Source organism: Elgaria multicarinata, chromosome 18 (assembly GCF_023053635.1).
Source record: "Elgaria multicarinata webbii isolate HBS135686 ecotype San Diego chromosome 18, rElgMul1.1.pri, whole genome shotgun sequence".
NCBI classification, from domain to species: Eukaryota; Metazoa; Chordata; class Lepidosauria; order Squamata; family Anguidae; genus Elgaria; species Elgaria multicarinata.
In genome coordinates this window covers 20,519,124-20,543,461 of record NC_086188.1, presented here as the reverse complement: position 1 = coordinate 20,543,461, position 24,338 = coordinate 20,519,124, and the positions used below count along the sequence as shown (strand labels likewise).

Genomic DNA, 24,338 nt, shown 5'->3' with positions numbered 1-24,338 from the left:
AATAATAATAATAATAATAATAATAATTAATTACATTTATATACCGCCCCACAGTCAAAGCTCTCTGGGCGGTTTACAAATGGGATGTTGGACTAGAAAAAGTACTTCTCTGTTCCAGGAGGGCAATTCTGATTTTCCTATACCAGCATTATGTGTGTGTGTGTCTGTGTGTGTGTATTCTTGGTGTTTTGAACTACAAGGGATGCTTTCAGTAGTCCGTCAGTGAAAAATGTGTGATTATTCACACAAGGTTTCACTGATGGACTACTGAAAGCATCCCTTGTAGTTCAAAACACCAAGAATTGGGAAACTCCAAAATAGAACCCATAGTCTTTTTCTCCCTCAAAATAGCTCAGAGGCTACTGCTCAATAGTTAATGTTCTTCTAGACCACGCACAGAGCTGAAATGTTGAACTCATCGCCTAGAAACACTGAGGACTAGAGAAATCTGAAACATGGCCCAGCTTCTCCTGCAATGGTCAAAGTGTGGTGTGTGGAGTTTTAACAGGCCAGCCCAGAGAAAGGCAAGCCAAAGGGTGGGCTGCTGAGGGCGGGGCATTCCCCTCAGGCTTGGAGTTGAGGGAGGGGTGCTTCTAGGGTGCAGCTGGGATTACCCATTTGCACTGGCAAAATTGAAATGTTGATTCTCGGCATTCCTTGAAGTCTCACGTCCCCGTACCTGGTAGGTGTTGCTTTCTGTGTCTTCTTGCTTTGCCCACACGTACGCAACGTAGTCTTTGTAGTGCCGGAAGCCCACCTGAGGTGGAGAGAGAGGACAGAAGCTTCAGGAAGAGGGAAGGACTTTGAGCTTCATCACCATTTCCCTCGAATTATCCCCTAGTGTAGGAAAGCTGTTTGTTTGTCATGGCCTTCGGCTAGCACAATAAACTGATGACGATGATCTAGTGATCTAGTATGAAAGCTGTCGTTGTTAGCTCCATCACACCAACATTATACATCTACCTCCACCCTGCTCAGGTGCGTGCCCCAGGAGGGCTGGGGAGGGCTCCACGGCACTCGCTTGGGGGCTGCTGAGGTGGCCAGGTGGCCTTGCTCCCAGAGCTGGGCCTGCTCTGGGCTCTGCAGCACTCGCCTGGGGGTTTCCGAGGGAGGCAGCTGGGCGACTCTGCTCCCCGTCATCCTTCCACACCCCCAGTGGTCGCTCAGAGAACAACAAAAGAATCGCACTTTCCGCGGTCCAAAATATGTCACTACTTTTGGGAGGGGGGGGGGGAAGCGCAATCAAAGCAGGACACATCGGAGTACTTCGCCATAACAGCAGATTATAAGGTAGGAAACATCGGAGACCTTTGCATGCAATTCTCAGTGATTACATAGTCTAATGCTGGTGTGATAGAGCTCTTCATCTCTCCTTCCGCGCACACCCCGCCCAGGGGAGCCCTAAGGATTCTGCTCCTTCAGACTACCGCTATTAAGAGTAGCTTTAGGGTTAGCGGCTCTTGAAATGCAAACAAACGAGCCAAACCCACTTAGCCAGAAGATGGAGGCCCCAAGCCAGTGGTAGAGCCCAGGGGAGGTTGGGTAGGAATGGGTGAGAATTTCAGCTCAGCTTCAAATGAGGGGAGCAGGAATTCACACGCTTTGCATAAAGAAGTTCTCGGCTTCAATTGCCGGCAGCATCTTCAGGAAGGGCCAAGAAAGATCCCCTGGCTGAAAAGCTGGAGCAGGACGCCAGTCAACGGACAACACCAGATGGACCCTGCCTCTACACCCCCTAAACCTGTTGTTTTCTGACAATTCAGCAGCACCAAACTTCCCTCCCTGTTGATTCCGAATCTTCTTGTTGCTTTGCTGCTTGTTCTTTTTAAGCACTTTCAATAATGAATCATTTAGGCTGCATGCGCTAGAGGCACTCAAGAAGAATCCCATTTCGGAAAGCAGGCGGTGGTTTTATTAATGCAGCTCTTTCAGGGAGCTGGCACAGCAGAGCCGCGCAGAAATGGATCCGGAAGTCCCTGGGCTGCTCTCTTGTCTGCCATGGCCTGATTTGCTGGCAGAAGGCAAGCTACTTTCTCTTTGCCTCAACCCAGCCATCTGCAATATAGGCAGCATCCAGTATTAGCCCTGCTTTAGTTCCATTCATTTTAAACCTCCAACTAGGACTTACACTGGATGCTACTCATAGGAACAATAATACTGTCCTATCTTGCAGGGTTGCTGTAACAAGATATTGCATGTGAAGCGTTACGAAGATGATTGTGATGATTGTCATCCATTCAAAAGGCCTTCCATGTTCGATAATCATTGCAGCCTTCCCCAGCCTGCCCTCCTGCAGATCATAGAATAGCAGAGTTGGAAGGGGCCTACAAGGCCATCGAGTCCAACCCCCTGCTCAATGCAGGAATCCACCCTAAAGCATCCCTGACAGATGGTTGTCCAGCTGCCTCTTGAAGGCCTCTAGATGTGTTGGACTCCCATCATCCCCAGCCAGCATGCCACACGGCTGCGCTGGTTGGGGTGACGGGAACTGTAGTCCAACACATCTACAGAGGACCGGATTGGGAAAGGCTCAAGAGAGACAACTCTGGATCATGGCTGAATTGAAAGTAGATCTGGTCGATCTCTGGGTGGTTCATTCGTTTATTTATTTATTTATTTATTTATTACATTTATATTTATTACATTTATTTAGCCATAAAGACTGATCTCTTCCGGCAAGCCTACCCACTTGAATTTTAAATTTGCCTTTTAATGATGTGCTGCTTTTAGTGATGTATTGGTTTTAAACGTTTTAATTAGTTGTATGATGTTGCATTTGTGTTGTGCCCTACCTCGATCCAGAGGAAGAGGCGGGTAACAAATACATTATTTAATAATAATAATAATAATAATAATAATAATAATAATAATTTCCCTCCTTTTTTCCTCCAAGGAACCCAAGGAGGCATACATAATCCTCCCCCTCTCCGTGTTATCCTCACAACAACAGCCCTGTGAGGTAGGCTGGTCTGAGAGTCTGTGACTGGCCCAAAGTCACCCAGTGGCTTTCCATGGCCGACTGGGGACTAGAACCTGGATTTCCCAACTCCCAGTCCAACACCTTAGCCACTACACCACACTGGCTTTGTGGATAGATCAGCAAGGATTTCTGCCTCTCAATTGCTTGGCAATAGCAGCAATAAAATGACTCCCCATTACCCTACTCAATTAAACTGCTCACATGAAGGAAGCTTGTGTTGTTTGGAGGTGGTACCTAACCCCTGTGAAACTAAATAAAATAAATAAGATGAATTCAGCAATATGTTGGAGAGGTTGTCAAGAGAAAGGATCATATTTACATATGTGGTGGGAATGCGAATATGTACAAAAATTATGGAACATGGTGTTTAAAGAGATAAAAGAAATTTTAGGAATAGAGATTGAAGAGACACCTATTGTGGCATTATTATCAGTTTATAGAGAACTGAACTGTAATCAAGAGACAAAAGAATTGTTAACGAATTTGTTGACAGCAGCAAGACTAATGATATCTAGGAACTGGAAGATTCAAGGGGATTATCAAATAGAAGATTGGTATAAAGAAATAGGGGACATTGCTATTAATGCTAAATTAACATGTAACATGAAAGTTAGAAGAGGAATGATAAAAACGAATGATTTTGAAGGAATATGGAAACAGTTTTTAGAATTTGTACTATTAAAGAGGAGAGGGAAAACACCTCCAGAGGAAGTAATGAGATTTTGGAAATATGAATAAGATCCCGGGGTTGGAGGGAGAACACTTATGTTAATTATGTTATGTTAAATGGAATTAAGTTAGAACATATGTTATTAAATTGTTTACTTTATATTATTGTGTATTATGGGGCATTGATTCATATTGTATTGTTTGGATGTTTTTTAAAAAAAATTAAATTAAAAAAAATGAAGGAAGCTTGTGGTGAAAACCAGGAGCTGATTTTGTGTGTGTAATAACCGTGTGCTCTTCTCAGATCTGGTACTCGAAACAAAATTCTTTTGCTCGGAATTCTATAATGCTAAACGCCTGCCCTTAGAGACTCACAGGGTGCATCTCAGGGTTTTAGTAAACAAAACAAGTAGGCCAAAACTGGCGGTGGGTGGGCAGTTGGACGGCTCCACGTCCTGGCGTCCAGGCACGCTGGACGTCAGAACATGGAGCCGTCCATCCACATCACCCCCACCCCAGCATCCCGCCCAGCTGAAGCCAAGCTGTGACACTGGGGGGCAGGTGGGCAGAACAAGGCCAAAGGCTGCCCCCCACACCCCATTATCGGGCTTCCGTAATAGCTAACACAATTGCAATCGAAAATTGGAAAGCCAGAAGCACAGCCAAAACAAGTCAATGGATTTTGGAGTAATTAAATTTGGCTGTCAACGCTAAAAATAGTTAACTGTAGAGGACACTCTCAGGTTAAATGAGATGAAATCTGACGGCCCTTCAGAAAGATTTGTACAGAATGGAACACTGAGCTCTCCTCCACGGTCTTCTTGATAATACCAGGCAGGAGCCGGTACCAGGCTATTTTGCACCCTAGGCAAGGTGAGCTGCTTTCAACCCCCACCCATCCCCCAGCGTACCCCACCCCCGGTAGGCGGAGACAGGCGGGGATGGAGGCCGTGTTACCTTTCCCTCACCCAAAGTCAGAATGTACGTCCCGGCTTGGCTTCAGCTGGGCGGGACGCTGGCGAGGGGCAGACGGAAGGACAGCTCCATGTTCTGATGTCTGGCGCGCGCCGGACGTCAGAACGTGGAGCTGTCCTTCCGCCCGCCCGCACCCCCAGTGTCCCGGCTTGGCTTCAGCTGGGCGGGATGCTGGGGTGGGGGTGGTGCGGACGGACGGCTCCACATTCTGACGTCCGGCATGCCCGGATGCCATGACGTGGAGCCGTCCATCTGCCCACCCACCCCCAGTGTCCCAGCTTGGCTTTGGCTGGGTGGGCGCCCAGCCGAAGCCAAGCCAGGGATGCTGGGTTGGGGGACGGAAGGGTGGCTTCGGAACGGCGCGCCCGGAAGCTGCCCTCGCTCGGCTAGAGCAGCTCTGGGAGTGGGAAGGAGACTTCCGGGTGCGGTGTTCGGCGCCCCCCTTACCTTGGCGCTCTAGGCGGCTGCCTGACTGGCCTCTATGGCAGCGCCGGCCCTGGGCAGGAGTTGGGGCGCGGGAGCTTCTTTTCCAGGACCGGCCTTCCCCAACCTGGTACCCTCCATATGCAATGGACTGCAACCCCCACAATCCTCAGGCACCATGGCCATTGCTGGTCGAGGAGTGTGGGAATTGTAGTCCAACATATGGGGAGGAAACCATGTTGCAGAAGACTGTATGAGATTGTATTAGAACTTGTCCATATTTTCCAACAGTCTCTCCTTAAGAGGAAAAGTCTTTTATTTTCTGGCACCTGTCCTTGGCAAACCAATGGCTTTGCCTTGCCCTTTGGGATCAATTTGGGGATTGTTTTTTTAATGTTAGTTTGAATCCCCATTTTTCAGCTTTCGTCACCATTAGGGTGACCATGCAAAAAGGAGGACTGGGCTCCTGCGTCTTTAACAGTTGCATAGAAAAGGGAATTTCAGCAGGTGTCCTTTGTATGCATGTAGCACCTAGTGAAATTCCCTCTAAATCACAGCTGCTAAACCTGCAGGAGCCCTGCCCTCTTTCGTATCTGATCACTCCGGGCAGGGCGCAACTGTTAAAGATGCAGGAGCCCTGTCCTCCTTTCCATAGGGTCACCCTACTATATTGGTTGCCAGGCGCTCCTTCAATACTGCCGCTGGCACCACACATTTGTGGCAATCCCCTCTTACCCGGTAAAGGGCGATCCAGTCCCAGGAGCTGCGGTGATAAGTCGAAGAGATCTTGTACCTGACGACAGCTTGCTCCACTTTCGTCCACTCATCAGCCACTTGGAGTTCCACCAGGGGCACGTCAGCTCTGGAAGCAAACTGCCGGACAGAAGGGGAAAAGGGGGGAAAGGCCAATCACAACAGGCCTTTTCCAGCTTCATTGGCTGCCAGTCCAGGTCCGGGCCCGATTCAAAGTGCTGGTATTAACATTTAAAGCCCTAAACAGCTTGGGGCCAGGCTATCTGAAGGAACGCCTCCTCCCGTATGTACCTGCCCGGACCATAAGGTCATCCTCAGGGATCCTTCTCCGCGAGCCCTTGCCAAAGGAAGTGAGGCAGGTGGCTACCAGGAGGAGGGCCTTCTCTGCTGTGGCACCCCGGCTGTGGAATGAGCTCCCTAAGGAGGTTCGCTTGGCACCTACATTATATGCTTTTAGATGCCAGGTGAAGACCTTTGTATTCTCCCAGCATTTTAACAGTCTATAAATAAATTTTAACTTGGTGTTTTAAATTTGCAATTTTGCATTGCTGCTGTTTTTATCTGGTTGAGGTTTTATATTGTATTTTATATTATGGTTTTATACTGTTGTTTTATACTTTGAATGGTTTTAATTTTTGTGAACCGCCCAGAGAGCTCCGGCTATTGGGCGGTACAGAAAGTAATAAATAAATAAATAATTGTTTCACCCAACTGTCGCTGCATTCGGACCACGTGAATTGCTGCACCAGGAAAATCACCTGCTGAGGGCCAGGCCAGCGAGGACTGACGGGGAGACGTAGGCACACTTGTTGATTGATTCATGTTCCAAATTGGGGCAGGGGAGTGTCTACTTTTAATGTCAAAGGGGTTGTGTGGGGAACTTCTTCCATAGTACGCCCTCTCCAACATCCATCACCTCTGCTGCTCTTCCCCCAGCCTGACCCAGGAAGTGAGCACATCTGGAACAGAAAGCCTGGGGAACTGGAGTCCCAGGGACTGTCTATACACACCAAAAGCCCACAGGTGGCTGTGTGGTGGCGCTGCACTGATTATACAACACAACAGCCACCTCGCAGCCATCGCAGGGCTTTCAGACGAAACTGCAAAGCAAAGAAGTTGGGGACTTACCCTGACTTTTTTCTCTAGAGCGAGGCATGTATGGCACCTCCGCCATCTAAGCTCACTCTGGAGACGTGGCAGGGGTGTGGACGGGCAGACGGGCTGCGACAAATCAGGGGTAGAGGGTGGGGGGCGGGCCCAGCCACCGGAAACCCCGCGCTTTCGCTGCTGCGTGGCATTAGCCGCGAAAGCCCCACGACAGCAAAAGTGCGGGGTTTGCTTATCACGGCGGCAACCCAACACCGTATAGGCAGCCTCCCAAAGGGAGGTAGGGGGTGGGGGTGTACATAAAAGTTCTGCTCCCCACACGTAGCCCTGTTGGCATAAAGAAACAACCTCCACTCTGTTCTCTATACATGAACAAGGCAGATACAAATGAACCCTGTTGCTCCCCAGTCTTCACCTGCTTGGCCCTCTGTTCGCAGGATCCCCTGCTTCGGCTGATTGTGGCTCCCCTGCTCTTTTCCCACTGATGGGAACGTTCTAACACTTATTCCCAAAGGGATTATCAAGGAGCGTGCGCCGTGCATTGTTTGGAAAGAGCGTGTGGAATTAAGTCAGTTGACGACCTTCCAGGATTTCCTTCTGCTCTGCCTTTAGAAGGGTTTTAACTCTTCACTCTGTTGTAGGCAGAAGCATTCTGGGAAGGGGCAAAGAGGGACCTACTCTAGGGACTCCCTACGAACCATAGTTCAACATGCAGATTGCATATCCCTCCTTAAATAAGTTTAGACTCCTTTTAACTTCGCTCTGAGAGCCACATGGTACAGCCCTCCAAAGACTGTACCACTTTCAGTTGCAGGTGGGGGATTTCATGTTTGAATCCTCCCCTGTGTTAAAACAAAACAAAGCAAAACAAAACCTCCCCCATATATGGAAAGCCAGCATGTCAGGGGAAAGGCTACGGCCTTTCCTTGTAAGCTGCTAGTTTTCTACACGCAGGGACACACACACAGAGAGAGAGCACATTCTGAAGTGGTACAGTCCCAGGAAGGCTTTCCTCTGCGGCCCTTGGCCCTGCCAGCTTCCCTTCCAGCCCTCCAAAGTAGATACAATTTGGATGACTTCTGCTTGGGCTCTAGACTCACCTGCACAGCAAAGATGGAGACCACAGGTTTGTGGTCGCTCACGGTGTACTCCATATGGCTGCAATAGCAAAGCTGGGTTACAGCCAGGACACCACAGCCGGACCTCCCGGGATGTGTCGGGATGCCAGGGCCTTTAATCTTCCACAGGATACGGTCCGTCCAAGCCGGCTTCCGCTTCTTAGCACTGTGAGAAAGCAGACTGTCAAGAGACTGAGCCCTTCCAAACAGGGCCGGATGAACTATTATCCTAAATGTGCTGAGAACACAGTCTCTCTGACATCTGTCACCTGTGGCACATCCCCTCCCCACAAATTACAGCTGGCACACTTCACTCTTCAGCGTTTACTTTTAGACTGTACAATTGCAAGAAGTACAGCCCACCACCAAGGTTTCTGTGAGAGTCCCTGTCCTGGGTAGGATGAATCCATGCTTAGAGCAGTGACTCATTCAGAGACGCACTGGGCAGCCTCATCAAAAGGCGAAATAAAACTGTGCTAAAATTGTTAGAATGATCCAATCTCATCCTATGTAAATTCATCTTAGAATCAGTCAACTCCCCAGCGGCGGCTGATCAGACAGAGGCAAACGGGGAAGTTGCACAAATTGAGCGGCGATCAAACAGGCGATTTACACAAATCTCCCCAAATGTCCTCCATAGACTAAAGCAGGGCTGATTCAGTCTACTCCGAAAATGTGTACAAATTAGGGAATCTGCACAAATTGAATTGGGAATGGGGAATGAGATGAAGACGAGGATGCGTTCGACAATTTGTGAATATCTTTGGCAGACAGGTGCTCGTGTTCAGAGCTTCAAATGGGACTTGTCTGCATGTTTTGTGAGCAAAAACGAAATTCTCATACATTTCTATCCAGTGGTACTCTGGTAACAATTTATTCCGTGTGATCCTCACTCCCACTCTTTGGACCACCCCACCCTCTGGTCCACTTCCCTCCGTACCTGGTGTCGTACATGTTGGTTCCCACATCAAACTTGAAGGTTGGAGGAAAGTTCAGGGATCCCTCTTGGAAACCTTTCAGGATGGGCCATGTGCTCTTAGCAATGTTCAACTGCATTAGAAGGGGTATATGAGGGCATGGTCAAAAGGGAGAGGAGCCCACTTCTTAGAAGGCCATTATTTTATTTATTTATTTATTTATTTATTTATTTATTTATTTATTTATTAAGCACCATACATTTTCAATGGGAGGGTCCTTGTTCTCACTCCTCCTCCACTTCTTCTGGCCACAGGGAAAAGGGGCAGCAGATCAGGGCATCATTGTGCACGTCTTTGAAATGTACGCATTCTTCTCCCATTGATTAAAGCATGTTCACGTGCATTTTTAAAATGTACACATGCTGTCAAAAGCAAATTTATTTGTCCACGAATCACAGTGCAAGCTTGGGAAAGTATGGACTTTGACTGCAGTTTGCGTCCAAATTTGTGTTTGGTCCAGAAGGTGCAAACTGGGTAAGTCCTGACCAGAAACAAACTGAAATCAGTGTCTCATGTATCCCTTATACTGGAAGCAATTTATTTATTTATTTATTTATTTATTACATTTTTATACCGCCCAATAGCCGAAGCTCTCTGGGCGGTTCACAAAAATTCACAAGGAAGACAATTCACAAGGTTCACAAGGAAGACACACCTCACTCCCTGTGCCACCAGGGGCAGCTAACACCCTGATCTTGGCTGCTCTGCAGTGCCCACTCTATGGAACCTCCTCTCTCCAGAACTACATGTCCCAGAGTGCCTTAGTTCCTGCAGATGCTTGCTCTGTGCAGGGAGGGGGAACCGATTGACAGCAAGAGGGAGGGACAAGCACCATAGCTCAGTGACTGAGCCTGTACTGGGCATGCAGAAGTGCCTGGTTCAATCCCCAACATCTTCAGGGGGCTGTCTATACACGCTCAAAGACCCGTGGTGGCTACGAATCTGCGGCTGCGTCAGTTATATGACGCAGCTGCAGATTCACAGCCTCCACTGGGCTTTTCCATGAAGCTGAGCAGAACAGAAGCCAAGGACTTACCCTGACTTTTTGGGTGGGAGCGAGGTCACCCCGGCTCTTCCGCTGTCTGACCTCGCTCCGTGGACGATACGGGGGTGGGGGACAGTTCTGGCGGAGGCCGACCAACCTGGGTAGGGGAGGCTCCAGTACCTGGATCACCACTGGTGTGGGGATTAGCCGACGCCACCCCGGGTCATTGAAACCGTGGGGTTTTGGGGGCAGGTGGCACCAACTAAGCACGGTGAAGACAGCCCACAGGTAAGGCTGGGGGGAAATCCAGTCTCAAATCCTGGAAAGTCCCTGTCAAGTCAGCCACAACAATAATACTCTAAGGCAGACCAATGGTCTAACACAGTATAAGGAAGTTACAGATATATTTGGGGGCCTACGAACCCTTTGCAAGTCAGTGAGTCTGAGGGGACAGAGAAAGCTCAACATTAAACTCCAAGGGCAGGAAACAGCACCGGAAAGCAAATTGTCACTGACAGGTAATTTCTATATTTGCGCATGCCATATTGCCATGCCTGGCTAGGAATGCAGAAAAGGTAGCCAGAAACGTAAAGAGCTTAAACAAAGAGAACTAGCAGAAGCTCATGAAGGCCAACTAGGTTGAACAAGATATTATGGAGGGGCCTGGGTGAACAAGGTTGGTACGGTGCCCAGAGAAACAAGCCGTGGGGGCTGGAGATGGCAGGTGAGGGGCTTTGCCTATTGCCCTCCTTGACTGGGGTAGCCGCCTTCCGCACTGTACCTTGAGAGTAGGGTGAAGATGCAGAGTGTGCCAGTGGCAGAACAAGAGGGACTCCTTGTTCTGGGCCTCATCTTCACACCCCACGGACTTTAAAGCACGTGGTCCCAGCCTGGTTAGTTGTTACCTTCCTGGGAGGCGATGGCTTTCAGTCCTTCTTTTTGCCATCAGAGTGGATGGCTGTGGGGAGATGTTCTCCACAGCACAAGAAACTGGGGGTCACGGCCAGGGTCCCCAGAAGTGACAGCAAGTAACCATCTCCCAGGATTGTACATGCGGTTTGGGGAAGCCAGCCTTTGTAGGTCAAAGCTTTTGCGCTCCTTGCCACCTACTGTGTGTCGGACACTGGTGGTCTAATGTAGCGAAGGCTCACAGGAGCAAAGTCCCAGGAATGTTTCATTAGCAGGGACAATGACATCTGCCCCCCGCCCCTTTGGATTTCCCTGCTCCCCCTGAGCTTAGCTACAATCCTCACATTAGCTAGAGGGCGGGGAGATGGATTTTCCCAACAATAGATTGTGAGCTATATTTATTTATTTATTTATTTATTTTATTGCATTTTTATACTACCCAATAGCCGAAGCTCTCTGGGCGGTTCACAAAAATTAAAACCATTCGAAGTATAAAACGAACAGTATAAAAACATGATATAAATACACAACCAGGATAAAATCAGCAACAGTGCAGAAATACAAATTTAAAAAACAAATTTAAAACAGCAAAGTTAAACTTAAATTTATAGACTCTTAACCTACGGAAACCTTGTTACGAATTTTACTTCCTCTAGAGATAGTCAAGTTCGACTGTCTTCTCGGCGCTCCGCCAGGGCCATGGTCGACCCCAGTGGGACCGATCCAAGACCTCACTGAACCATCCAATCAGTAGTATCCATCATAACGCAAAGTATTTGGGGATGGCGTGGTCTGGAGATGAATGAATGGACTCAAAACTTAGCACTACACCGCAAGGGGACAAGGCATTCTGGCCGGAAGAAAGGCACAGTCAACCCAAAGTGCTACATCAATGGCCGCCGCCCCCGACTCCCTTCATGCGCACGCGCACGCGCACAGCCCTCACCTGGTCCTTCTCCCAGAGCTGGTGGAGGATGTTGTTGTCAATGGCGTACTTCACGAAGCGGATGTCGAGGCTCTCGATTCGGAAGTTGAGATCCCCGAGCCAAAAGACAAGACTTGTGGGGAGACAAGATGCACATGGGTGAGAACGAGGCATGCACTGACCCACACAAGAGGCGAAGGCAGCCTAGCGGGTTGCAGCACTGTAGTTTTTAGAATGGACGGGTGAACACTTTCTCGCAGTCTGTTTTTGATAAGAATTTGCCCAAATCTGCAAGTTTCTTCTTATTCAGGAAAGAAAGAACTTGAGATTTTTAAAAAAAAAAAATGTGGGAGAAACTGAAACAGGCAGACTTTTCCAACCCGATCCAGATCTTTCAGTGCTTAGCTCTTAGAAATCTGGGTTCGAATCCCCATATATTCAACTATTCTAATGCTTTTAGGTTTGCCACCTCTTTTTTTCCTGGCAGACTCCTTAACCACTATATTGCAGGCACGTACATCATGGTCCTCTCCATGCTGGGAACAGATGGGTGAGAATTTCATCCTCACAGATGGCTGAGAATTTCATTTTCGTTTTTTGGAAGAAGTTTCTCAAATTTGCAAAGTTCTTCATATTCACACTGCAAATAGCCAAACGTGGTGTGCTGGTTAGAACACTGGACTGGGACTCAGGAGACCCGGGTTCTAGTCCCCATTCTGCTATGAAGCTCACTGGGTGACTTTGGACCAGTCACTGGGCCTGTTCAGACAACACGCAAAGCCACGGTGGTTAAGCATTTTGAGCTAAACATTGTGGCGTATTGTGTCGCGTGAACCATTCCTAACCATGGGGGCTACATAACCACGGTTTAAACATGCTTAATAACCATTCAGCATGTGGTTTATCATGTCATCTGAACCGGGTAATTGACTCTCAACCTAACCTACCTCACAGGGTCGCTGAGGATAAAAGGGAGAGGGGGAGAACCATGTAAGCTGCCTTGGATTCCTTGCAAGAGGTAAAAAAGAAAAAGGGGAAAAAGGCAGGATATAAATGTAATAGATAAACAGATATTTGGGAGAAAAAGAATGAGATTTAAGCAACTTGAACGGTAGAAGAAAGTGAAATTGACAGATTTGTCCATCCCTAAATTGCAAGACTTAGGGCTCATCTACACCAAGCGAGATATTCCACTATGAAAGTGGTATGAAAGTGGTATATAAAAGGCAGGAGCCGCATGGCTGCTTTATAGTGAGATTGAAGTGCACTGAGGGATCTACACTGCTGCTTTATAGTGGTAATGAAGTGCACTGACAACTGTTGGGGCCCAGGACACCTCTACACCAAGCAGGATATAACATTATGAAAGTGGTATGAAAGCAGTATATGGGATGTGTCCATGGGCCCCAACAGTTGTGCACTTCAATACCACTATAAAGCAGTCGTGTGGCTCCTGCCTCTTATAAACCGCTTTCATACCACTTTCATAGTGGAATATCCTGCTTGGTGCAGATGAGCCCTAAGATCAGAGGCGAAGAAAGAGGGTGAGACAAATGTGGGGATAAGGAGTGAACAGCCCAGGGCTATTTGTCGGAATAGCCAAAGGCAACCGCCAGGTGCAATACAGGGCACAGGATGCTGAGGACGTACAACAGCGGAGGGTGTTGCCTTCACCCTCTGTTTGTAGATTTCCTGGGAACATCTCACTGGCCTGATGAATCCTTGATCTGATCATTGTGGGATTTAGATCAGGAGTGGGGAAGTCTTTCTTCCGGAGGGCCGGAGGCAATTTCAGAAAAGCCCTCGGGGGCCACATCCCATGGTGGGCGGGGCCAAAGGCAAAAGGGGTGCTGACAAAATTACAACAACATGTTTTACTGCCAGGAACTGAGCAGAGGCATCTCAGCCCAATGATCAGTGGTCAGGGAAAGGGGGGGGGGGCAATTGGGGCCACGCCAGCAGGCCAGACGGGGACCCCAGTACGTCTCAACTTGGCCCCTGGCCTGGAGTTCCCCATCCCTGGATTTACAACTGCTGGGCGATGGAGGGCAGATGTAGAGACGAGGCCTGGGGAAGAGAAACCATACGGCAGCTCTCTCCATGCCATCAATTTTTGGTGAAAATAATAATAACTAATTAATTATTACCGTATTTTTTGGATTGTAAGATGCCATCAATTGTAAGACACACACTAATTTCAATACCACCAACAGAAAAAAAGCTTTGATTCTAAGAAATAATAAACACACCCGCGATTCTAAGACGCACCCCGTTTTTAGAGATGTTTATATGGGGAAAAAAGTGTGTCTTAGAATCGAAGAAATACAGTAGTTATTATCTATTTAACAGTTATTAATTAGTTATTTTAGTTATTAATCAAATAATTATTCATTATTAGTTATGTAATTAGTCATTCATTATTTGTTATTGTTATCTGCCCCGATGGAGTGTTGGGTGATACCAGAAAAGCAAGAAATTTGTTATTTTAGTTATTTATTAGATATGCATTAATTACTTATTCATTATTAATTATATTCATTATTCGTTATTATTATCTGCCCTGATGGAGTGTTGGGTGATACCAGAAAAGCAGGAAATTCATTATTTTAGTTATTAGATATGCATTAATTATTTATTCATTATTAATTATATTCATTATTCGTTATTGTTATCTGCCCTGATGGCGTGTTGGGTGATACCAGAAAAGCAAGAAATTCGTTATTTTAATTATTTATTAGATATGCATTAATTATTTATTCATTATTCATTATATTCGTTATTATTATCTGCCCTGATTGAATGTTGAGTGATACCAAAAAAGCAGGAAATTTGTTATTTTAGTTATTTATTAGATATTCATTAATTACTTATTTATTATCAATGAGTTATTTATTATTTGTTATTATTATCTGCCCTAATGGAGTGTTGGGCGACACCAGAGAAGCAGGAAATTAGTTATTTTAGTTATTTATTAGATATTCATTCATTAGCTACTCATTATTAATCAGTTATTTGTTATTATTATCCACCCTGATGGAGTGTCAGATGATATCAGAGAAGGAGGAAAGATTTTGCAGCCCTGGTGATGCAAGGACCTTTTTCCCTCTGAGGCCTTCCTGGGGAGGAATGGGAAGGAGAAAAGGAAACGGCTTGAAGGGTACGAAAGGATACAGAGACTTATCCTGCCTGCTGCTGACTGCCGACACAGCCCAGAGGTGAGAGACGGGCTGCGCGTGAAGGTCAGCTCATGGGACCTCCCTTTCGACTTTCCACGCGGATGCACGCTCCCACAACTGGGAAGCGATCCCGAGGCGAAGGGCCTGGCCAAACGGCCCTGAACACTGGGGGAGGGCAACAGCGGAGGCTTTGCAGGGAGCGGCGGCTGAGCCACCATTCCCAGGGAAAATGTGGGTCAGCAAGTGCCGGCGGCTCTCCTGGCCGGTGTCCAGCCCGCGCTGCTGCTGTCACTGAACGGATCAGGTGCCGCCTGGCGCAGCAGCAGTGCCGGGTGTCATGAGCTGAAGCTAAAGAGGCTCCAACTTCAAAAGGGTCAGAGGTCACAGTGCGACTCGCGTGCGGGCGCACGTGCAGGCCCACGCAAACATTCCCACCAGCAGGCACCTGCCCAAAGCAGACGGCAAACCCAGCGTGGGCAGATGGCCGTGGGCAGGGATTTCGCACAGCGCACTGCTGCCCCCCCTCCCCATAAGGTTCACTTGTCTCTCTTCTTTTTCTTTTTTGTCTTTCTTACGTCAGAAAGCAACTGTTTTGCAGAAAGCCCCATCTCCTCATCAGCTTTGGGATGGCTGCTGTTTTCCCTGCCATGCCTTCACATCTGTAAACACATCAGGTTTTTCTTTTTCAATTTGGCAAAGGCGCTGCAGCTCTCTAATAAACAACCGGGTGGAGTGGAGGGAAAGGACTGTGGCTCAGCCGTAGAAGAGGGCCTCCGTTCCTTGCAAAAAGGACCCGTCCGTAGCATTTCCAGACAAAAGGATCCCAGTGGGGAAAGGCCGCTGCTCAAAAGCCAAGCTGCCCATCAAGCATACGTGCATGGAGCGGAGGATGGTGGCTCTGAGCTCAGTGGGTTGTACACTAATCAAGTTCCTCTGGTTTCTTTCAGAAACTGGTTTCAGTCAGAATCAGTCAGAACTCTAAAGGAGCTCTCCAAGTTAGGATAGCTCCTATAGAGTTTTGACTGCTTCCGACTGAAACCCGGAGCGGATTCGCCGCTCCACTGACATTGGAGCCACCAGCCTCAACTACTTGCACGTGTCTATCCGCTGCGTTCTGTCCCTCCCTCTTTGAATTGAAAAGTAGCCTCAGAAAACAGCATGATTGGGAATAGAAAAGTGGTGGCAGACGAGATGGGGTTGACGGATGCTGGATGGAAAGCTTTTACCCTGTTCCTTACATGTGATTTCCCCCCCCCCCACACACACACACAGAGAAAGAGAGAGAGAGAGAGAGAGAGCGCTTCTCCTTTAACACCTGCAGCTATGGGGTAATTTTGAACAGACACATGGCAGGAATGAAAAGACTGAAGCAGCTCAAGCAGCCATCCTTCTGTCACATAAAGGGTGAATTCCTACATAACGCTAAGCCATGATGGTTTATTTTCTGGCATCTTGCAGGATGTTTTTGCCACCCACAATGGGTTAATCCCCTCCACCCCAAACACCCCACTCTGAGGCCCCCACGCTCTGCAGAATGGGCAGTTTGCATAATGTACGATGCATAGTGGTTAGCAACCCATCATGGCTTAGCATTATGTGTGAACCCAGACAAAATCATGGAGGAAAGGTACCAAATGTAAGGTTACCAGGAGGAAAAGGCTGAGTATGGAATTACCAAACGGACTGTGGAAGGTAAACAACAAAGACGTGGGTAATTAACAGAGCTGGGGCACAGGGAACCCTGAATAGAAGATGCCAGATAAGATAAGCCCCGAACTCAAAGATTCAGGAATGCTGCTAACAGGTGGGACGATGGTTGTACGATTTTTTGAAGGGAAGGCGATGTCCTTCAACATCAGAAAAAGGAGTTTCCAAAAGAAACAAGAGGAACTCTACAACCAAAACCGATGATCAAAACACATGGTTTCCCACATCATGCAAAGACCAGAGGGAAGAGTATTTATTTATTTTATTTATTTAAGGATTTTTATGCCACCATTCCGCCAAAAAAGGCTCTCACGGCGGCTTACAAAGGTATTTCTTGACAGTCCCTGCCCACAGGCTTACAATCTAAAAGAGTACTTAAGATACACCAAAATCAGGAGAACCCTGATAAGGTGTCATCTGAACAGGCCCTAAAGGTACCTATTTGAGTGGACATGACAGGTGTGAATGGCTTGAAACTAACTGCATTTTTTCTGAATAAAGGTGGGGAGAGGGTGGTTGGAGTCTCAATCTATATCTCACCCCATAATCCCAACAATTTTTAACACTTGTAACAGTGAGGCCACCTCCAACCTGTTTTTCATTTCCATTTTTACCTTTTCAGCCATCATGGGGGAAACCCAGAGCTGCGTGCAATGAATGTGTGACGTGTCTCCGAATGAAAAATAAATAAATACTGGTTTGGGTGGACTAGTTGCCACCTCATCTCCCTCCAGGGAACACAAAACCCATTTAATCCTCACACAACAACCCTGTGATGTAGGTGACTGGCTCACGGCCATCAAGCGAGTTTCACACCTCCCTGGCCTAAATCCAGTGCTCCACCCACTACCACCTCCCTCACAACAAGAAGCCTTGTCCATTTTCTCAGGGTTGTCCGGAGACTTCTGGTAGCTCAAAGTGCTCCTGGGCCGAATGGGAGGACTCTCACCCACTTCATGCCCAGAGAGGCAGGACAGAGGCAGCTTCCACAGGGCCTGGCATCCTGCCATTCTCTCAACTTGATTATGCCCCTCTGGGCCATGCCTTGTCCCCTGCCTTGGTGAGTGCTAGCATGGGCTACGCCTGGTGCCCACACTAGCATTGGAGGCTGGTGGCTCCGACATCAGTGGGGTGGTCAATCCCCTCCAGGTTTCATCCAGAACCAGCCGGGACTCTGAAGAAGCAATCCAAGCTGCAGAGCCATCAGCCTCCACTGTATGCTAGGTGATCCTGGAGCAGCCTCCTCCAACCAGGTGTCCACCATATAAGTTGGACTACAACTCCCATCATGCTAGCTGGGGATTCTGGGAGTTGTAGTCTAATGGGGAAGACCATGCTAGAGACTGGCCCAAGCTCAGCTTCTCCGCCCATTCCACCAACAACTACAACCCAACCCTCAAGCAGAAGATGAGAGGGGCGGTACGGCTATTCCAACTTTTTTTTTCCTCTTCCCTCCTCATCCCTTTTTCCTTGCGTGTTGTGTCTCTTTTTCCCCACCGCACAACACACACACACATCAAGTGGACACACGGGCCCACATACTCACTCGTGATCCAGGATCCCACTGGCCGACGGCCCCTCGAACTGTTGTAAGTGGAGGATGGTGGTGAAGTCCTCCCGGCGCTGCTCGGCCTTCTCCATGTGCGCCGGCAGGTGGCAGTTCAGGAAGCACACCATGTGCCCGAAGATGGAGAGGCGCACGCTCACCCCGCCCTTGTTGCCCTGCATCAGGAGGAAGGCGGAGAGCGGGTTTGCAGGGGCTGGAGGAAAGGGTTACAAACACACTGCTCAGACCGGCCGGCCCCACTCAGCGGGGGAAGCCAGCAGGCCGAGGCAGAGACCTGGACCCCGTGTCTGGACGGCAGTGGGGCTCCATCCGTGGGCTCTGGGGAGCTGGCCTGGTGGTGGAGGCTGCTTTCAGGGCCATTTGGGGGTAAAAAGGCAGGGTCCAAACCCAACGAGCAGACAGCATTCTGGGTGTAGCTGCCGTTTTTTGTATCTCACACAAAGCTTTATGGGAGATTTTAATGGCAACAAGATTTAAAGGGAGGCCGGGGCAGGTGTCTGCAGTGGGCCCCTGCCAGGATGAGGGAGCTTCAACAGCTGCCCAGACTAGGGTGACCCTCTGGAAAGGAGGACCGGGCCCCTGTATCTTTAACGGTTGCATAGAAAAGGGAATTTCAGCAGGCGTCATTGTTATGCATGAAGCACCTGGTGAAATTCCCTCTTTGTCCCAACTGTGAAAGCTGCCGGAGCCCTGCCCTGTTGACCAGATACAAAAGAGGGCAGGGCTCCTGCAGCTTTAACTCTTGTGAGGAAGAGGGAATTTCAGCAGGTGCTACATGCAAACAAATGACACCTGCTGAAATTCCCTTTTCTATGCAACTGTTAACGATACAGGAGCCCAGTCCTCCTTTTCATAGGGTCACCCTAGCACAGATATACCAGGCGCTGAACACGGCCCACCAGAGGAGCCATTAGGGTTGGACCACAAGGCACAGGTCTGGGAACTACCCTACCCTGTGCCTGTTTGGTGCATTCTCTTCCCCTCCTTATTGTTTTATTATGATTTTATTAGAATGTAAGCCTATGCGGCAGGGTCTCGCTATTTACTGTTTTACTCTGTACAGCACCATGTACACTGATGGTGCTATATAAATAAATAAATAAATAATAATAATAATAATAATGGGAACTCGCAGCCCAGGGGGCTTCCAAATGCACTCCATAGGACTTTTAAAAACAACAACAACAGAAAGTGCTGAGTGCAGTGGGGAGAAACTGAGCAGGCCCAGGAAGGGGGGGGGGCACGGAGGGCATCTTTCCCAGAGAGCCAGTGCGGTGTAGTGGCTAAAGTGTTGGACTGGGAGTTGGGAGATCCGGGTTCTGGTCCCCACTCAGCCAGTCACAGACTCTCAGCCCAACCCAACCCACCTCACAGGGTTGTTGTTGTGCGGATAAAGTGGAGAGGAGGAGGATTATGTAATGCCACCTTGGGTTCCTTGGAGGAAAAAAGGCAGGATATAAATGCAACCACCACCACCCCTCAACCCACTGCCAGCTTTGGCCAAGAATCCTCAGGGTCAGCCCAAGATATTTTGCTACCTGAGGCATAGGATGTGATGGCATCCCCTCCCTTCTATTCCATGTGGCGAATCCAACCGGACAGGCAGTTGAATCTTACTTCAAGAGTGGCGATGGGGTAGGGTCCTCCACCATGCCCAAGGCGAGCAGGCGAGCTTATGGGGTGCGGGATAGGCTGGGTGGCCCACGCAGCTCTGTCCTCCAAGAGAGAAGACCGCCTGGTGGTCTCAAGCGCAACAGCTAGGGGGCGGCCCTTGCACTGCTGCCTCCTAGCACCTGCCACCTGAGGCAGCTGCCTCCCTCTTCCTCATGGTAGAGCCGGCCCTGAGTACAATCCACAAACAAAAAGTTGAGCCACACACACACCCATGAGCCATTAAAAACAGCCATCCGCACTGCAGATCCTGCACTGAGCAGGGGGTTAGCTCCTTTCTAACTCTGTGATTGGCTATATCTATTTTGGAAGAGCAAAGAAGGGGGTTGGTGACGCTTGGGGCATCTGTACTCCAATGAGCAAGGGGGGTGGATGCATCCAACATGCCGGCTTAATTCTCCAAGGAATGCTTCCGGCCCTCTTGCCGTGCACAGTTCAGGTCTGGAAATACTGGCGTAATTCCTGCATTTTCCAAAACTGCACCCGGAGGCCAGCTGAAGAGAAGAGTTCCTCTGAGTACGTGCAAAGTGGCATCAAACTCTCAGCCATGTTATAGACCGTGAATTGATGAGGCGGCGGCAGCCATGACTTCTTTGCTCAGCCACACACAAATACACACTCACCCAGTATCCGCCCAGTCCTGTCCTGGTGCAATCTGTCTGGATGTCGTGTAGGAAGGGCAGGTGATAGTACTTGGCAAAGACCATCAGAATGACCCCTTGCATCCGCACCGTGCTCACCTGCAAGGGCGAAAGGCAGTGAAACGGGACATCTCCACACCGTCAAAGCAGGCAGCCAGGCTCTGAGTTCTAATCCTGTGTTCCCACACTCTCCATGGAAATTACAGGGAAGCAGATTTCAGCTGGCTGTATTTAAGCAAAGGCTGGATGCCCATCAGTCAGGGATGCTGCAGCTACACCTTCCATTGCAGAGCCTGCACTGAGCAGAGGGTTCGACTAGATGATCTTCAAGGCCCCTTCCAACACTATGATTCTACAAATAGACCAGTGGAGGCTGGTGGCTCCAATGTCAACGGGGCGGTGAATCCAATCCAGGTTTTAGTCAGAACCAACCAGAACTCTAAAAGAGGCTTACCAGGACCTTGCAACCTTGGATAACTCCTTTAGAGTTTTGATGGGTTCTGACCCGGAGCGGCCTCATGGCCTCACTGACATCAGAGCCACCAGCCTCTACTGTCAACTTTCCTCAAGACCACCAAAAAAAAAAAAGCAATTGATCCAGTTTGGCTTAATGGAACTCCCATGGCCGTTTTGGAGGAACCAGTGCCTTCCGACCAACATTTATTTCATTTATTTATTTATTACATTTTTATATTGCCCAATAGCCGAGGCTCTCTGGGCCGTTCACAATTATTAAAACCATAAAATAAAATATAACAAGACATAAGTAAAACGCCACGTAAAGCCAGTATAAACCTAGCAGCAGTGACAGCCCTGGGAAAGCCTGAGTTGGCATTTAGGGGCCTTCTTTTACCCCCTTCGTCCACAGCTCTCCGCAAGACACGCTTCCTTGATGCTTACCAGGACAAAATTAAAGGGGCTCAGCACCTCCATGAAAAGTTCACTCCACTGGTCGGTGAAAAGGGCATCTTTTAGTCTCTTGTTGATCATGGAGTTCACCTCCTGCAGCCTGCAAACAAGTTCAACAATCACCCGTCCGTGGGCGCCTAAAAGGACACGCTTTACAGCTAAAAGAGGAGGAACACCTTGGTGTTCCTGTAATACCCCAATTCAGTTCTTGCACCAGCAATCAGTGCCTGATCACAACCCACGGTGCACCCGCCTGAAAACTCTCCCCCGCCTGCTGTACGCTGTTAGTTGGCAATCGCTTATTCTGCACCGATTCACAAGCAAAGAGGGTGTTTGTTCTCCTGTTTAAAGCCATACTCAAAGAACATAATTGTCAAGATAATAAAATTAGAAACAGTTCAGCGCAAACCTCGCCCCTGCAGCGTATGCACCATCAGGCATGTGTATAAATCAGTGTAGAAACCATCCGATTCTGTACAGCACGGTGCCTGTGGTATTCATGTGCATATTTGAAGAGATAGCACTCTTCAAATACTTAAAAGGTTGTCACACAGAGGAGGGCCAGGATCTCTTCTCGATCCTCCCAGAGTGCAGGACACGGAATAACGGGCTCAAGTCACAGGAAGCCAGATTCCAGCTGGACATCAGGAAAAACTTCCTGACTGTTATACGACAATGGAATCAGCTACCTAGGGAGGTGGTGGGCTCTCCCACCCTAGATGCCTTCAAGAGGCAGCTGGACAATCATCTGTCAGGGATGCTTTAGGGTGGATCCCTGCATTGAGCAGGGGGTTGGACTCGATGGCCTTGTAGGCCCCTTCCAACTCTGCTATTCTATGATTCTATGTGCATGCCAGAGATGAGATCTCATACCCGCCTGCAGACTCAGAAGAGGGGTGGGAACACCTGGAAAATGGAAACTTGGGCACAGACTTTCCAAGTCCTCATAAGAACATAAGATCAGACCAAGGGTCCATCTAGTTCAGCACTCTGTTCACACAGTGGCCAACCAACTGTTGACCAGGGACCCACGAGCCTATGGACACCAGTTGCTGGGGAAAATAGGCAAGACGGTTCTGTTACTGTCATAACCTTCTTCCGGGTTTCCTGTGGGCAGATGGTTGGCCACTGTGTGAACAGAGTGCTGAACTAGATGGACCTTTGCTCTGATCCAGCCTCAGGGCTCTTCTTACGTTCTTAATTCTGAAAAGTGATGAACCCTAAACCCTATCCTTTCATGGATACTTAATCTGTCAGAGAGAGGGGGCAGCCTTCCACCCTGTCTGGAGCCCTCCCGCAACCTAGGTGCCAGTGTCCCCACACACTAGTGAGTCCAGGGACCAACCTCCTTCCTCGATGCAGTGACTCATTGGTGAAGTAAGGGCTCTCAGCATACACTCAGAGACCAGTTTGTAAGCACAGAGGTTGGTGGATGCTGATCACACATTTCTTAGCTTCCAGGGCTGAGTGGCCAAAGCCAACATTGAAATTAGATACAGTCAACAAAATTGTCTACAGGTGATGTACAGGTCAGCACAATTCCAAGGAACACCAAGGTATTTCTGCCATATTCCTTTTTGCTGATTCCTTCGCAGGTCACTATGGAATTGTGAGAGCCAGTGTGGTGTAGTGGCTAGAGTGTCAGAGTGAGAGTCAGGAGATCCGGGTTCTAGTCCCCACTCAGCCATGGAAACCCACTGGGTGACTTTGGGCCTGACACAGACTCTCAGCCCAACCCACCTCACAGGGTTGTTGTTATGAGGATAAAAAGGAGAGGAGGATTATGTAACCCACCTTGGGTTCCTTGGAGGGAAAAAGGCAGGATATAAATTTAACAACAACAACAACAACAACAACAACAACAATAATAATACAATCATCATCATCACTGATCAGGAAGGAAAACCCTTGTCTTATTTACATAATGAAACAGAGGTCATTCTTTCTATCGACCTCAACTACGCCTATTCCTTTTGTCCCTCTTGTTGTTGCTGGTCAAACAGGTTTTCCAGGGTTTTTGGAATGATACCCAAAAAAACACTGCAAACCTATTTAACTAGACATAAAAGTGGGCTGAGTGAACGTACAATCCCCCTTTTAAACCACCTTCTGCTACCAGAGAGAGAGAGAGAGAGAAAGTCTTTCTCCAGGCCAAGATTAACGATTCACCGTGCATCCTCTCAAAAGTTTGGCCTTATCAATGTGGAAACTTCAGCTGATCTGAGAGGGAGGCTCTGGGGCAGAAATTGGGTTGACTCGAACAATTCTATTTCTACCCTTCATCTCTCTGAAGTCCTGTTTAATTGCACCAACAGTGGCCTGAAGGCACAGAAAACTAAAAGGGTTTGCTTCATTCGGTCTCTCTCTCTCTCTCTCTCTCTCTCTGGCATGATCAAGCGCATGCCCTGGTTCAACCTCAGGAGTATAAAAAGCAGAGAGCTGCTTCTTCCTCCTGCATCACAAATCACTTGCAACAAAAGCCAAGAGGGACTCTCAGGCCTGCCAAGTGAGACCTCGGACTGGCAAGTCCTCCGGGGTCAAAACGGTTCGCCTCCAGCTTGCGGCTTGTATCTATCATGTGGAGCGAGACCATTTTGTTGAGTAAGGGATTGCTAGCTTTTAAACCATAGCGGGGAAAGGGAAGGAAGCTGCTGCTACACTGGGGAATATTGGTAAGGGCTCAGAACAGAGTCCTTCTCGGTCCTGCCCCAGGAACAAGGTCAATCTGACCTCATAGGACTGTCACCCTTCTCTTCTTCCAGATCTTTAAGAGAAGGAGTAAAATCCTTCTGTTGAAGTGAGGAGCCCTCTACTTGGATGGCAAGATTTCCTATGAGCTCTGCCAA

At 48.5% G+C, this 24,338-nt stretch overlaps 1 protein-coding gene across 1 annotated transcript in view; it reads right to left on the bottom strand.

Annotated features, from left to right (window-relative positions):
• The window catches only part of INPP5J (inositol polyphosphate-5-phosphatase J), a 54,850-nt gene that overhangs the window by 6,621 nt on the left and 23,891 nt on the right, over positions 1-24,338 (bottom strand). Inside the window, exons 3-9 of the mRNA XM_063143733.1 lie at positions 21,484-21,592; positions 18,251-18,426; positions 11,843-11,954; positions 8,966-9,075; positions 8,008-8,191; positions 5,783-5,920; positions 680-757 (exon numbers count right to left, since the gene is read on the bottom strand). Of these exons, the coding sequence (XP_062999803.1) occupies positions 680-757; positions 5,783-5,920; positions 8,008-8,191; positions 8,966-9,075; positions 11,843-11,954; positions 18,251-18,426; positions 21,484-21,592 (907 nt within the window). The remainder of the gene's footprint in view (positions 1-679; positions 758-5,782; positions 5,921-8,007; positions 8,192-8,965; positions 9,076-11,842; positions 11,955-18,250; positions 18,427-21,483; positions 21,593-24,338) is intronic.